The sequence below is a fragment of the Salvia hispanica genome, chromosome 5 (assembly GCF_023119035.1).
Source record: "Salvia hispanica cultivar TCC Black 2014 chromosome 5, UniMelb_Shisp_WGS_1.0, whole genome shotgun sequence".
In the NCBI taxonomy this organism is placed as follows: Eukaryota; Viridiplantae; Streptophyta; class Magnoliopsida; order Lamiales; family Lamiaceae; genus Salvia; species Salvia hispanica.
Window position 1 is genome coordinate 14031717 of NC_062969.1, and position 15209 is coordinate 14046925.

At 34.1% G+C, this 15209-nt stretch overlaps 3 protein-coding genes across 4 annotated transcripts; all 3 read left to right on the forward strand.

The window, feature by feature from the left end:
* The first annotated feature begins 229 nt into the window (after positions 1 to 229).
* Positions 230 to 6362, forward strand: LOC125191208 (DNA repair protein recA homolog 3, mitochondrial-like). Of its 2 annotated transcripts, XM_048088717.1 has the most exons (9): positions 230 to 523; positions 1003 to 1060; positions 1701 to 1918; positions 2698 to 2785; positions 4278 to 4450; positions 4543 to 4689; positions 4882 to 5013; positions 5662 to 6069; positions 6156 to 6362. In XM_048088717.1, the coding sequence occupies exons 1-8, from the start codon at positions 464 to 466 to the stop codon at positions 6025 to 6027; spliced, it is 1242 nt and encodes a 413-aa protein (XP_047944674.1). In that variant the 5' UTR covers positions 230 to 463; the 3' UTR covers positions 6028 to 6069; positions 6156 to 6362. The 2 variants fall into 2 exon arrangements, with proteins under 2 accessions (XP_047944674.1, XP_047944673.1); XM_048088716.1 differs by having other exon boundaries at positions 232 to 523; positions 5662 to 6362.
* A 2606-nt stretch (positions 6363 to 8968) lies between these two features.
* LOC125186328 lies at positions 8969 to 11300 on the forward strand. Its single transcript, XM_048082679.1, has 7 exons — positions 8969 to 9123; positions 9287 to 9369; positions 9632 to 9753; positions 10188 to 10352; positions 10493 to 10562; positions 10798 to 10990; positions 11079 to 11300. The coding sequence occupies exons 1-6, from the start codon at positions 8980 to 8982 to the stop codon at positions 10988 to 10990; spliced, it is 777 nt and encodes a 258-aa protein (XP_047938636.1). The 5' UTR covers positions 8969 to 8979; the 3' UTR covers positions 11079 to 11300.
* A 1739-nt stretch (positions 11301 to 13039) lies between these two features.
* On the forward strand, positions 13040 to 14993 carry LOC125186253. Its single transcript, XM_048082604.1, has 7 exons — positions 13040 to 13207; positions 13401 to 13483; positions 13647 to 13768; positions 13856 to 14020; positions 14214 to 14307; positions 14502 to 14694; positions 14782 to 14993. The coding sequence occupies exons 1-7, from the start codon at positions 13073 to 13075 to the stop codon at positions 14809 to 14811; spliced, it is 822 nt and encodes a 273-aa protein (XP_047938561.1). The 5' UTR covers positions 13040 to 13072; the 3' UTR covers positions 14812 to 14993.
* The last annotated feature ends 216 nt before the right edge of the window (positions 14994 to 15209 follow it).

Genomic DNA, 15209 nt, shown 5'->3' on the forward strand with positions numbered 1-15209 from the left:
AAAAGGAAAGTTGGTCTAATACCTTGGGACGGAGGGAGTATAATGTTAAATTAATTATAATTACCAATTAAATAATAAGTTAGCAATAGATCACTCCCCTTCCCAACAAATTATTTTGCTTACACTACATGCCTCATAATATCCAATAAAATGACCAATTTAGTTTTATTAAAAATGAAAATAATAAAATAACATCAACGTTAGTGACCGTTCCGTAATTGCCTGAACCGAGAAGTTGAAGAAAGGAGGGAAAATTTATAAACCCTAGAAACCCTGTTTGTTTCCACTAGAACTGCAAAACTTGTTGACAATCTTCACAAATTGGATTGGTGGTTGCTCTGAGATAGTTCCTCATGGACATCTCTAATTTAGAAGATGCTTGCCGCCTCACTTAGCTGTTTACTGATAGAAAATAAGAGATATTCCCCTTAATTTTTGTAGCTCTCTTCAACCGGAATCGAAAATGTCTCGGCTTCTTCGAAACGCTTCTTCTCTCAGGCGCTGTTTGTTTTCTCAGTTGCAGGTTTACTTTAGCTCTTACATATGTAGTTTTCACTTCAATTTATCCGCCCTTAACTGTTGCTTCATTTTTTCTAGTTGTAGGAGAGTGAATTTGATTGGAGGAAATGGTAGTAAAACATTGTTTGAGCGCTCTCTGTTTATGCATGTTGGATGTCTGGCTTACAATTTCTACCATTCCTATTTCTTTTCTCACTTAAATATTTACTGCATATGCCCGAAAGCGCACGTGCATCTCAGAATCATGAGCCCGGAATCTGTTTTTTAATTCAAATATCCTTTTTTCGCCTTCTCTTGCGGGAATGAGAAGAACCTAGTTATTACCAGGAATATGGAATTCCTTGAATGCTTTATTTTTACTTTTACTGATGTTGTTTATTGTCTTGTTTGTATTTGTTTATCTTTACGGGTATTTGTGGAGGAATTGGATAATAATAACTTTTGCAAGATCGAACATTTAACGGTGCTGATATTGGTTTGCAGGGAGATAGGAGAGGATCACTGGAAACTTCTACTCAGCTATGTTACTTTGCCACTAAAGGTACTGAAAGTATCCTGAGATGTTCCCTCCCTGAATTTGACTCATTATCATAACTTGCATGATACCTCATTTGGTTAATATGCCTAACATTTAGTTCTTGAGTAGAGAGTAGAATGTATATTTTGGTCCATCAATTTTTTTTGGGTTAAGGGCCATTAAGGTCTTATGTGTCGGTCATTTTCTGAAAGAACATTCAGTCACGAAGTAGTACTGTAATATTACTATATTTTCTATTGTACGTTGAATAGAGTATGGTGACTCTAGTAATGTAATAATGCACTTTATTGAGCATTGTGTTTATTTTGCCAATAGTCTTTGCTGCTTTCATGTATATTCATATATACCATGGACTCTAGTTAGACAATTGGATCACCAAATATATTAACTTCCACTGCTCCACATCTGTATCTTATTGTGCATATAACCTGAATGGTTCCATCTTTCTCATGGCTTTGTATCGGGTTTGTATTGATAAGGATGAGTTTTGCATTAATGCTTGCACTATGAGGATTTTGTCTCTGATTTATCCTTGCCTTTTCCTAGGTTACATTTGCTGTTTTCCTTCTCAAAGCTTTTATAGTTGGGGTTTCTTCCTCTTATGTTTGAAAGTTTCATGAGTAATAATTCCTTATGTCTAAAGGTAGAAGGAAATCAAAAGCAAATTCAAGTGATCCTGGCGAAGAGAATATGTCAAAGAAAGATTTAGCTCTAAAGCTAGCTCTGGATCAGATAACATCGTCATTTGGACAAGGATCCATTATGTGGCTTGGCCGCTCAGAGTCTTATAGACACACTCCAGTGGTATCCACTGGGTCATTTACTTTGGATATGGCACTGGGAATAGGAGGACTACCAAAGGTATCATATAGTATAAGAAAACTCTAGATTATTTTATAATTCATTATACACTTTCATATGTTATTTTGTGAGACTTGCAGAATTTAAATTCATAAGAGGCATTGTCATATATGTATCTTCCTAAACATATACATTGTCATGTCTGGCACAATAAACTTAACATAACGCATTAAACTTAGATTTTGAATCCTGGCCAATTATAAGATGGTCACTGGTTGAGAAACTTTGCTGGTATATTCTTTGGGCTTGTCAATGAATATGCAACCAATCATATCATTTTAAGCTTCCTTGATGCATACTTATCATGATACCATTTACCTTCCCAAACACATTCTTAAATTATTTATCTAGATATTAGTAATAACTTTTCCTTCTAGTTTCACCCTCCCTATGTATATGCGGTGTGCTCACAGGTAGGGGCTTATTTATATGGTTCACTCCCTATCAGTGGCGGACGCAGAAATGAACGTGAGTAGGGGCTAAATTTTCAAAATTTACCTTATAAATAAATTTGTATGTAGTTTGGATTATTAATAGGGGCTTTTATATAATATGTATAAATATGAATAAATTTTAGAACTTTATTGTAGAAAAAAGTTAAAAAAATGAATTCATTTGGGGCTAAAGCCCCTCCCCCATTGTATGTAGGTCCGCCAGTGCTCCCTATCAGCTGATTTTAAAGTACACATAATCAAAGTTGTTCTCATTTGATTGTTTTATTAAATAGCAATGTGGTGTATCTATATATCTGGAGTTATAACAGAACGGAGTTCTATCAGGGACGTGTTGTGGAGATATATGGCCCAGAAGCTTCTGGGAAAACAACCCTCGCTTTGCATGTGATCGCGGAGGCACAAAAACAAGGAGGTTAGTTTTATAGTAATATTTTATGAAAATGAAAAATTGTTCTCAACCAATATTCTTCATATACATCAGTTTCATATAGGCATGTCCGTGACATATTTTTGCACTATATCTATATATTGAACTAATTTATTTATCCCATATCAGGCTGTACAGGTGTTAGGATATCATTATTATGGTGACGTGTTCTGAGATATAACATGGCTTGTATCTTATTCATTTGCTTTATCTGGATTTGTTCTTTGGCTGTCATATAAAAATTTGTGATGTTGTCCATTAAAACCTTGTTTAATACTATTACATTTCAAGAAATTTCCAATTGATTATGTGGTAGGTACTTAAATCATGAAGGGGTCACTGAATGTTTATTTAACACCGTATTGCTTCTGAGCTCACAATTCTCTTGAAGATTCTATTTTTATTTATCAAAATTGAAAACTAAGATGTTTAAACATTAAAAAACTAACATGCTTAAACAAGCACCCAAGTGTCAAGGCATGTATGATTGTCTTGCTAAGGGATTTCAGAATACAAATGTGATACGTCTTGGGAAATTATAGAGAACTTTTGACTTGATGTTACTCTATGTCTAATGATGATGTTACTCACATAAATTTTAACGTGACGCTAGTCATGTCTAATGAACTTGATTAGCTTATAAAACTAAATTTTGTTGCCAACATGAGTGCTAACTAATTGAATAGAAAGTACCCAACACTAATGAATTAGTTGGCTAAGTTTACGTCTCAATTTTAATTACAAAGTATTGACACTTGAGAGTTTAGATAGGGATGTGATTCATGTGAACCACATCTAAATGATTTTTTTTTGTTAACTTCTTGTTTTTCTTAATCAGTAGGATAGCTTCAATTCTTCTGCTTCATCGTAAAAAATCAAGTTTTCCCTTTATTGATAGTTTAAATATGGGGAATTATCACTTTAAACCCCAAATTATACCCACCTTATCAAAATCGTCCCGAACTATAAGAAATACTCCGTACTAATTAAAACCCAGACTATCGGTATTGTATTAAAAATACCTTGTCAAATTTTCAGCTTCCTGAATTTCGACGTAGCTCATCGGATGCCACTGTGAAAATTTTATTTTTATTTTAAATGATATGACCCAAAACTTCATAGTTACGTGCTCCAATACTTAAAATGATAATGAGGTACGTTAAGGTTTAGAGTCAAAAAATGGATGCATGATGTTTTTGACACAATGTTGATAGGTTGGGGTACAGGTCGAGACATTTTTGAGAGGTACTCAGCTATTTTTATTTACGTCAAATTTTGAGATAAATTAAAGAATGAGGGTTGTATAAGGCAGAAAATGTTCTCTGTGATGCAAGCTACAGAATACAAGTACATGCTTGAAATTTGTGATGAGCTTATTAATAAACAATAATTTATGAACACATATTAGTGCAACTTTCTTCTTTTCATATTACTTTGTTTACAGTATTTATACTTCTAATTTCTTTGTTATATACAGGCTACTGTGTTTTCGTTGATGCTGAGCATGCTCTTGATCCAACGTTGGCTGAGACTATTGGTGTAGACACCAAAAATTTGCTTCTGTCCCAACCAGATTCTGGTGAGCAGGCTCTCAGTTTGGTGGATACCTTAATCCGAAGTGGTTCTGTCGACGTTGTCGTTGTTGATAGTGTAAGACGAATGGTTTCTGCATGTCTTTGTCATGAGCTAAGGGGATTGACAATTTGGCATACTTATTTTTTATTTACAATTTCTCCTTGCAGGTAGCTGCTTTGGTCCCTAAAGGCGAACTTGATGGTGAAATGGGGGATGCACACATGGCAATGCAAGCTAGACTTATGAGTCAAGCACTTCGGAAATTGAGCCACTCACTATCTCTTTCGCAGACAATCTTAGTTTTTACAAATCAGGCATTATTCTGATGCATTGAGTGATTTTTTTTTGGATATTTTGCATAGCTGCCCTACTTTATTGCCTAGTTAATATTGTATGTTGTGCTATTTTCTCTAAATTTTCATGGCAACGTGAATTTTTTTAGGGATTGCTTAAAGGGAAAGCTCATGTAGTTGATTTTTTTCCTGATTAGTTACAATTAATTTTAGGTTCGAGCAAAGCTTTCTATTACTGGATTTGGCGGTCCAACCGAAGTTACTTGTGGTGGAAATGCCCTGAAATTTTATGCTTCTGTACGCCTCAATATCAGGAGAATAGGGATGGTTAAGAGGGGAGAAGAGGTATGGATCTCTCATATTTCTCATACACAAACTCGCCTAGTTAACTTGATCTAACAGTTTCAGTTGCACTTAATAAATTTATGGTCTGATTTTTCTTCGTAGGTGCTTGGTTATAGTATTACTTTTGGAAAATCTCAAATCTGAAAATATGTGGCTGGTATTTCTGTGCATGCTGAGTCTAATAACCTTACAGCTTGCGTTTAATGACTACCAAAGTGCAACACAATCTTCACTATGGTTAATGAATTGTACTCCCAATGCTTGGAATTTGTTGGACTTGGATGAACTTTGTTGACACTGCCCATAGGTTCCAGGGTTATCATACTTCATCTTGAATGCTTTAAATCTAATTGCGAAATGCATAGGACTATATATCTGTGCATTTGTACTCATGACTCTCGTAATGATTTTTATAAAAACACTTGTAATCTCCCGAATTATACAGAAAGTCAGAAACACCATGTCTATTAAGATATACCGATATATCTTGTAGAGAAAGCTGTCATGTGATATTGGTGTGTTTTTATAAAGTTGGGACTCTATGCTTACTTGCAGTTAAATCTTGTGAAGTAGTACATTTTTTTACATCTTTGGTGAATAATGAAAAATAGTGTATGTATTTGTAGTGATTCCTTAATTGTAATGCAGACTATAGGAAGCCAAGTTGCTGTCAAGATCGTGAAGAACAAACATGCGCCTCCATTTAGAACTGCACAATTTGAGCTTGAGTTTGGGAAAGGGATTTCTCGAGAGGCTGAGCTTATAGAGTTGGGAAGCAAATATAACCTGATCACAAAAACTGGCGTAGCACACTATCATATAAATGATCAGGTTATTCATGGGAAGGATGCTTTCAAGATATACCTGTCTGAAAATGTAAGTGTGAGAGATGAACTCATGGAGAACCTAAGACAGAAGATTACAGATGGTGAACAAGAGAGTGAAAAGTTTGTTGAGGACGTTCCTGCATCTGAAATGACCGACGAGGAAGCTATAGCTGCTGCTGAGGCATAAATACTGATGGCCAAGATATACTTTGGCATAGTACTCTTCAGAGTGAGAGCTGCTTTCATGAAGAAATTTTGCACATTGACAGAAAATCGACGGGACAATTCATGGCTCATTCTATTTCTTTTTTCCAGTCTTCAGTAGTACGAGCAGTAGTAAACCTCTTGAAACTGCAGCCTTGCAAGTAAATTGCCCTTCGCATGCATACAGGTCAGTGGAGCATGGAAATTTTGTGATCTATTTCACCTTGCTAATTTTGTGATCTTATTGTAAATAAGATTTCTTTCAATGTATTCAACAATGGCGATGTGTGAGGTGCCTGCTACTGCACATTTTGTCCATATTGAGTCATTGTTTGTTTCGTTCCGGTAAAATGATTGAGCGCCATTTAAACACCTTTCGCTGTGGTCCTAACTAAATCAACAAATTTTTGTATATCTGATGTCTGGATTCTAGCAAATCATTATTAAGCTTGAACAGATGCATTATATTAACGAACTTTTTGATTAATTATTCGACTATTTTGCTTTCTAGTATCACATGGGCTAAGATTGGTTATATATATATGTGAACGGAATGAAGCTGATTGTATGATTTCAGCCAAAGGATGCGTTTGAGTCATGTTGAATTCAATGGTTACTTTAACATTTTTTCAATTTTTATATATTTTTATTCATCAACACAAAGTATTTTCAATATCAGATCATCAATAAGATGTCACTCAAGTAATCAATTTCATCATTCGCATTTTCATGATTTTGATTGTATATGTATAACTGTTCATTTTACTATTTGAAATTGTCATGTTAAACCTTCACCTACCTTTTGGATAATAAATGTAAACACTTACCAGAGCTACAGAGAAAAATGTTGTAATTTTCTTATAGGAAAATGATCAATACAAAAATACATCTCAATACAAAATCCAGACCAAATTCTGACCATGAGATTTGACAATCTAATGGTCAATAATTAAAGAAAAACACGGAGGGTCATTCATATTATAAAATTTGGGTTTGAGGTCATGTTAAGATCATTTTATGTCATCCTTATTATAATGACATAAAAATAAGCTTACGATGACCTAAAAATGACCTATGTATGCTTGGTTCTGTATTTTTATATTAAGAATGAGTTTTACATAGATCAAAACCCTACCCTGCGTAACACCAAGAAATAAATATATTAATGGAGCACGAACCACCTTTCTTTCATTTAATTGTTTACCCGAATTTCTCCAAGCGGACGTTAATTACATACATCAAATTAAAGCTAATCTCACACTCTCTCTCCTAAAATTATTTTAAACTTTTAATTTTACAATTATCTTAATTTAAATTATTTTTTCATAAGATATAATATTAAATTAAAAGTAATTTTATGAGGATGGTATTGGTAACGATATACTAATTGAAATGAGTTCACATTGAATTTTATGATAATGATATCACAAAATTTCTCAATTTTGTTAAAATGGATATTATCTCATTATCATGTTGTGGCCCAGTTAACAAGGTATCCTATTTTGGGCTGAAAATAAAAGGTATGCTAATGAAAACGAAAATTTGGTATAAAGTGGCATCATCTTTAGTACAGGGTGTAGATGTGCTGTGCATTAACTCATTGCATATACAACAAAACAAGAGGATCTTTCAAAAACTGCTTAGTGCTTGCAGGTAGATATTCTAACAGAATGAGAGATAATCTTCATCCACAATAAGTGTCTTAAGTTGACTTGGCACAGATTATAATGGAAAGTGGGTATTAATTTTAAAATAAAATGAGTTAAATGAGTTAGTGTAGTATGATTACTATTTTTATATATTAATTTTAAAATAAAACACGAGTGAAATAAATTAGTGGAATGTGAGTTGATTACTAAAAGTAGTCACTTAATTATGGACTAATGAAAAAGAAAACTTGAGACACTTAATCGTGGACTGAGAGAGTACAATTGCTTTTTCTTATTTTATTATCTTTTTACTTAACCATTTTATTTCTTGATCCCCATGACTTCAGGGAAAAATGCAAAATTAGCAACCATCCCGGCCAGTTATCTAATATACATGGGCGGACATAGAAACAAGTATTGACAGAGGCTATGTTTCCTAAATTTTATTTGAATTATATTCTTTTAGATAATTAAGATGATAGATAGTGGCTTTGCATAATAATTTACACTAAAATTTGAAAATATATAGTAATAAAATCTTTATAGAAGAAAAATGTTTAAAACATATTTTTAATGAGGGCTTAACTTCTTTTTAGTTCCACTTGGTGCGCCCATGCTACTATATAGTAGGAGTACTAGTAAATACTGAAATTGGTGGGACCAGGCCCATGGTCCTTATGTGGCTTCATCACTACCAACAATAAAATGAAACGTCTCTATTAACAATAAAATGAGAGTGTATATTTTTTTCGGATCAGTAGAACAGAGTTAACATTTTCGTATTTTTCAAAGTACTACTAGTAGTTATTTATTAAGATACATAGTTACACCAAAAGTAAAATACAGTATCATTATTATTATCATTATCATTTCAACTCAATATCATTATTAATGAAAAGTTAACAGCCAATAGTATAATTTTCATTTCATCATATCTCTCCTGTCATTTGTTACGAAATATATTACTCCGTATCTATTAAAAGTAAATCACAATATCAGTATTACGTGTTAAGTAGAGAAAATAAAACAAGAAAAATGGGATAGACAAAAAGAAAATGAATCGTCATCGTTGGGATAGAGCAAGTCTTTAATTAATAATTATCATGCTGAGCCATAGATAAGAAAGTATGCTATTTTGTCATCTTTGTGCTGTGCTGTGCATTAACTCCATTGCTTGCATGAACATATATAAAGAGAAAGAGAAAGAGAGAGAGAGAGAGCTTCCTTCTACATTTCTTCTCCTTTCTCTTTTCAAAACCATTTTAAGTGCTTTGCTTGTTGCTATAATGGATATCACTGCTAATCATTCAGCAGCTACGCAGCAGAAGCTATCGTTCCCGAACAAGCATGGCAAGAAACTTGTTGGCATACTCCACGACACCGGCTCTCCACACCTCGTAATTCTCTGCCATGGTTGTCGATCCTCAAAGGTACACCGATTGCTTGAATCTTGTATCTTCATTACAACAAATATTCCATTGTGCATTTCAGTATTTAAATCCAGTTGGTTCTGTTATTTTCATTGTTTTTGTTGTGACAACTATAATTTGATTTTGTTGATTCAATTCATATCATGCCTACTTTCTTATGCAGAATGACAAGATCTTGGTCAGTATTGCTGCTGCTCTAGAAAATGAAGGAATCAGCGCTTTTCGCTTGGATTTCTCCGGAAATGGGTATGATTCTCAGAAAATGATGCATTGATGTGTAGTGAAAAGAATAAACTTCTATGATTGTTTGATCATAGCATAGCTATTATACATATGGTTTTAAGTCTTTTGTGTTTTTTTTTTTTTAAATTTTCATGTACATGCTCTTCTTGATATGTTTAGTGTAAATTGGTATATGCATTGAACTTGTTATTTGCTAACCATCCAATTCTTCTGTGATTCTCTGTTTCATTACTAGATTTTATGTTTTGAGTTGATTAATTTGCAGGGAAAGTGAAGGTGATCTCCAGTTGGGTAGCTACTCAAAAGAGGTTGAAGACATAAGATCTGCGGTTGAGTATTTCACTGGTTCAAAGCGCTCCCCAATTGCAGTTCTTGGTCATAGTAAAGGTATGCCGAGTGGTTAGATCTAAATATCTTGTAGAGCATAACAACCATCATAAATGTTGAAGATGACCGTGAACTACTGAACTTCCTCTCGTAATCCTATAGATGGATGAGAGAGTCATCTTCGACAGTCATCAGAAACGTATGATTGTGCTGACTTTCTCAATTCTATGTTATCCAAGTTGTTTCAATTGCCAAAATCAAACCAAGTTTATAAAGATTCTCTTAGCATTATTTGAGGATTTGTTCTTTAATCCTAGTTTAGGACAGTATCAACCATATGCCTCTTTTGAGGACTATTAGGCCTATTCGAAGGATAGGCCTAATAGTCTTCCTTTGAGATTGTCTTTCCTCGTTGTTCATAGCTCTTATTATTATTCATTTTGCTTAGTATGTCATTTTTTCATTGCACGATGATTTTTTTTCCGACTTTGCAGGTGGGGATGCCGTCATTCTGTATGCATGCAAGTATCACGATTTACCTGTCATGGTAAATCTTTCTAGTCCTTGTTTTCTCAAAAGTGGAATGGAGGAAGTGTTTGGTAAAGATATCTGGGACAAACTCAAGAAGGATGGATCTGTGGATGCAAATTCTAAGACAGGTTGTTTAATCTTTCTGGTTGTTATAAATGAGCCTAATTGATGGTTGGATGTAAACTTTCATTCATTCCTAGTTTTCATTTCCATTTTGGGATTTCATTAACTAATATTGTAACATGTGAATTTGAATACCGTCTCCCAGAAGAAAGCGTGGCAGAGGGACTCAATACAGACATCAGTGTCACTCTCGTTCCAATTGACGCGAACTGCAGGTAAGCGTGATGCTAATTTCACCGGAGAAATTTGGAATACGTAAAGATGTTTGTAAGTAAATGTGATGATTTCTTCTAAGAGCAGCTGTTTAGTTGTATATAAATGAGGCCCACCCTAACAACATGTAGTTTTTATCTATGTTCAAGAATCTTTAAAAAACAGTTTTGGTTTTCCATTGTTTTCCAATTCTTAAGGAATATAGCAATGGCTCTAACTTGTGAAATGTGAATCAAGGGTGCTGACAGTGCACGGGGATGCTGATGATGTTATCCCGGTTGAGAGAGCAAAAGAGTTCGCCAAGATGGTACGTAACCACCAGCTGATAATCATACCAGGAGCCAATCATGGGTACACTTCACAGCACGAAGAGATGGTCGCAGCGGTTTTGCCTTTCCTAAAAGAATGCATGAGCCGCCCCTCTGCTTAGGTATGATGATATCTTGATCTTACGTGCTTCAAAAGTTGTTCTTGATTTTTTTCTGCTAATTTACCTTAGATTTGGTGCTTGATATTAGGTTGATCATGTGGAGGGTGGAGTGCAGTGACTGATCCAAAAGTGCAATGAACAAGTCCTGCTAATGAATAATGCACCATCCTTTATTTTTGTTTGCTTGCTTTCATGAAAAGACTTGTGCAAGTTTGAACTTTATAAATTTCAAGACAAGAGGTTTATGATGTATGTTTGTGGTTGTTTACAATCTATCAACATTTCTTAATAAAACCTCTGCTTTTCAATGTGTCTTAATATTTTTCTTGTCCAATTATGCATATTTATTGTTTTCGAGATTGGCTCGGCACTTGATTACTCGAGTTTGATCTCGGTCCGTGTTTAGCTCGTGTGATACACACGAGAATATTATATTAGGCCTTGGGCTTGAGCTTGACTCGTCTGATATTCAAATAAATGGTCTCTCTCTCTCTGAACATCCAAATGATCTTCTAGTCAGTAGTGATAGCCATGCATGATGCATCTAATGTCATAAGTTTCTAATCACGGTATGAGAGTACTATTTTGAGACAATAATTATGGGATAACAAATTTTTTTAATCAACATAGAGCAAGGGCTATAATCAATATCGAACTAATTTCTAGTGCCGAAGCATCGAACCCTTCATTTCTAGTTTGTTTTAGTTAATTTTAGAACACTGTTAAATAACACGGAGTTCATTTTTAGTCTGTTTTAGTTTATTTTTACAGAGTCCAAACAGTCTTTAAATGAACTCTGTGCTATCTAAATAAACTCCTTGTTGGTTAGAACTAGGAAATAGTTGTGCATATATTACAACCCGCAAGGAGCAAAGTAAAAACCACACGTCTCAAGATACTTGCATGATAGATTTAATATACTTCTCACGTAACCTTTTTAATGACAATACTCGCAGAATATTAAAATACGTTTCGCACAATCTTTACAACGACAAATCAACAATACTTGCAGATATTAGGCTAAATTTCAGTAGCAATTACAATTAGCATGTGGCTCACGCAAGCTTCACAAAAATAATGCTAAGAAAACAAGTGTATTTATGACAATAACTGATTTGATTCCGTGTGTGTAACTGATTTTGTTTGTGTGGGAACGGAATGAAAGATTAAATTTTCAGCATCATTGTTTTCATTTTTTTGGAAATGTTTTCACACTTACCAGTATATAGTTGTTAACTCATATTCACAGAAAAAGTAATGGAAATTAAATGCAATTTCAGATTAGTAGTAGTATTTTTTTTAATATTATAAGCACGGAATATAGATAGCTAGAGTACTATGATTTAAATTTGAGTACACATGCAAATTTTATTAAAATTGATGCATGAATATTTCGTTGTAGAGTACACAAATATTTTTAAAACGACTCTCTATATATAATAAAATATTTAGGTTTACATCTATTTCGAAAAGACAATTAGCACACAAATAATTTAAAATGACTATTCATAATAAAATATTCTGGTTTCCATAATACATCGTCTTTTCAAATGCATTAATATCAATAAAATTTGCACGCAACATAATTTTATTTGCAAAAACAATATTACTAGTAGTAGTATTATGTAAAAAGGGTTATATATATTATATACATATGGATAATGGTTATTAAATCATGAAATATGGTGAAATTTTGGTCAGTTGGATTAATAACTTACAAATTTTCATTTTTTCGTTGAATAAATCATGTTAAAAATGATGATATTTCAAAGAAATAAGATCATAAAGGATAATAAAAATATTTATTTTAATAAAACATATGAGTTTGAGTGTCATCATTGATTAGGATTTGATAAGCTTCATGATAGAGTCATATAGATAAGTACTAATCATGTAGTATATTTGTAGCACAACATGTTGCTGTGCTGTGCATTAACTCCAGTCAGAATCTTTCAAAACTTGTTAAGAGATTGCGTCATTTCGTGAAGATATTTAATGCAAAAGAGAGTAGTATCTTGCTTGTACAGTTTTTGGTTTCTTTTCCTTTCTCTTAATCATAGTATTTCTTTGCTGATTGCGACAATGGATATGAACTGCACAGTTACGCAGCAGAAGCTATCGATCCGCAACAAGCATGGAGAGAAACTCGTTGGCACATTGCACGATACTGCCTCTCCTCAGCTCGTTCTTCTCTGCCATGGTTTTCGATCCTCGAAGGTAAACCAATTGCTTTCATTCACTTCTAATTGCCACTTTCAAGCTAACTAGTAACAACAACTTATGCATTTACTCAGTTTTAGTATTTGAACCTCTGTTTTCTCTCATTTTCATTCACTTCTTTTTGGAAGCTGTAATTTTATTATTTGTAACACTTCAATTCATATCATAGCATGCTCACTTTCTTACGCAGAACGACGAGATCTTGCTGAGTATCGCTGCTGCTTTAGAAAAAGCAGGAATCAGTGCTTTTCGCTTGGATTTCTCCGGAAACGGGTATGTATGATTCTCACAAACTGATATATTAAACAGTATTTTCTGTAATGAAAGAATAAATTTAATCATTTTTTGACTACAATCATTAGTAAATGCATTTGACTTGTTATGTGATTTTTTGTTACATTTGTAGATTTCATGTTTTGAGTTGATTAATTTGCAGGGAAAGTGAAGGTACTTTCCAGTTTGGAAACTACTCAAAGGAGGTTGAAGACATAAGATCTGTGGTTGAGTACTTCATTGGATCAAACCGCTCTCCAATTGCAATTGTTGGTCACAGTAAAGGTATGCCCAGTATTTATATCTAAAGTGATTTTCCATGTTTGATCATTTGTTTCCTCGTTTATTTTTATAAGTGATTTATCTTTGCAGGTGGGGATGGTGTCATTCTGTATGCATCCAAATATCACGATATACCTGCCGTAGTAAATCTTTCCAATCCTATTGATCTCAGAAGAGGAATGGAGGACCGGTTTGGTGAAGATATCTTCGACAGACTCAAGAAGGATGGATATGTGGATGTTGAATCCAAGACAGGTAATTGTTTAGTCTTTCTGGTTGCATATAAATGTCCCAATTGTAGATGCTATAATGAGTCAAAATGACATGGTTGGCTTGTATCGTCTCATACCACTCCTGGTACAGATGAACACAGAAACGATATGGTGTCTTCTAGCCTTCCTATTAGCAGAGTTCACATAATGAGAACTAAATCTAATCCTTTTAACAGATGATTTTGTGTACCGTCTCACTCAAGAAAGCATGACGGAGCGACTCAATACAGACATGCGTGAAGCCTGCCTTTCACTTGATGCGAACTGCAGGTAAGCATGATGCTAAATTCATCTAAAAGTAGAGTATTTTTTCTATTTCATGATTGTATGTTAAGATATTTCTAAATTTTAATTTGTAAATAAATGAGGCTCACACTAACAATTTAGTTGTAAAGAAACAGTTTTAGTTTTCCAGACACTAATGGTAACAAAATATTGAAATGGCTCTAATTATGTGAATCAAGGGTGCTGACAGTGCACGGGACAGCCGATGAGGTTATCCCGGTTGGAGATGCATATGAGTTCGCCAAGGTGATACGAAACCATCAGCTGATAATCATACCGGGAGCCAATCACGGATTCTCTTCACATCAAGAAGAGATGGTCTCAGCTGTTCTGCCTTTCCTTAAGGATTGCATGAGCCGCGCCTCCACTCAGGTATGTCGATCTCTTGATCTTACGTGCTTCAAAAGTTGTTCTTGATTTTTATTGCTCTTTTACCTTATATTTGCTGCTTGATATTAGGTTGATCATGTGGAGGGTGGAGTGCAATGACTGATTGAAAAATGCAATGATCAAATCCTCCTAAATAATAGTGCACCATCCTTTGTTCTTGTGAAAAGACTTGGGCAAGTTTGAACTTTCTAAATTTCAAGACAAGAGGTTTAAGATGCATATTTGTGGTTGTTTACAAACTACTGTCAACATTTCCCAATCAAATCTCTGCTTTTTTGATTTGTTGGTTTGAGTTTGATCACTTGAGGTTCTATATTGATGTCTGAGGCTTGCTCGCCACTTAGTTACCCGAGCTTGATCTATTTGAGCTTCGGGTCATGTGATAATATTGTCTTTGAATTGAGCTTGAGCTCGACTTGTCTGATATTCGTGTATGTATATGGTGTTCGAGCTCGAGCTAGCTAATAGCTTGTGAAAGGCTTGAGAAATATTCAAAA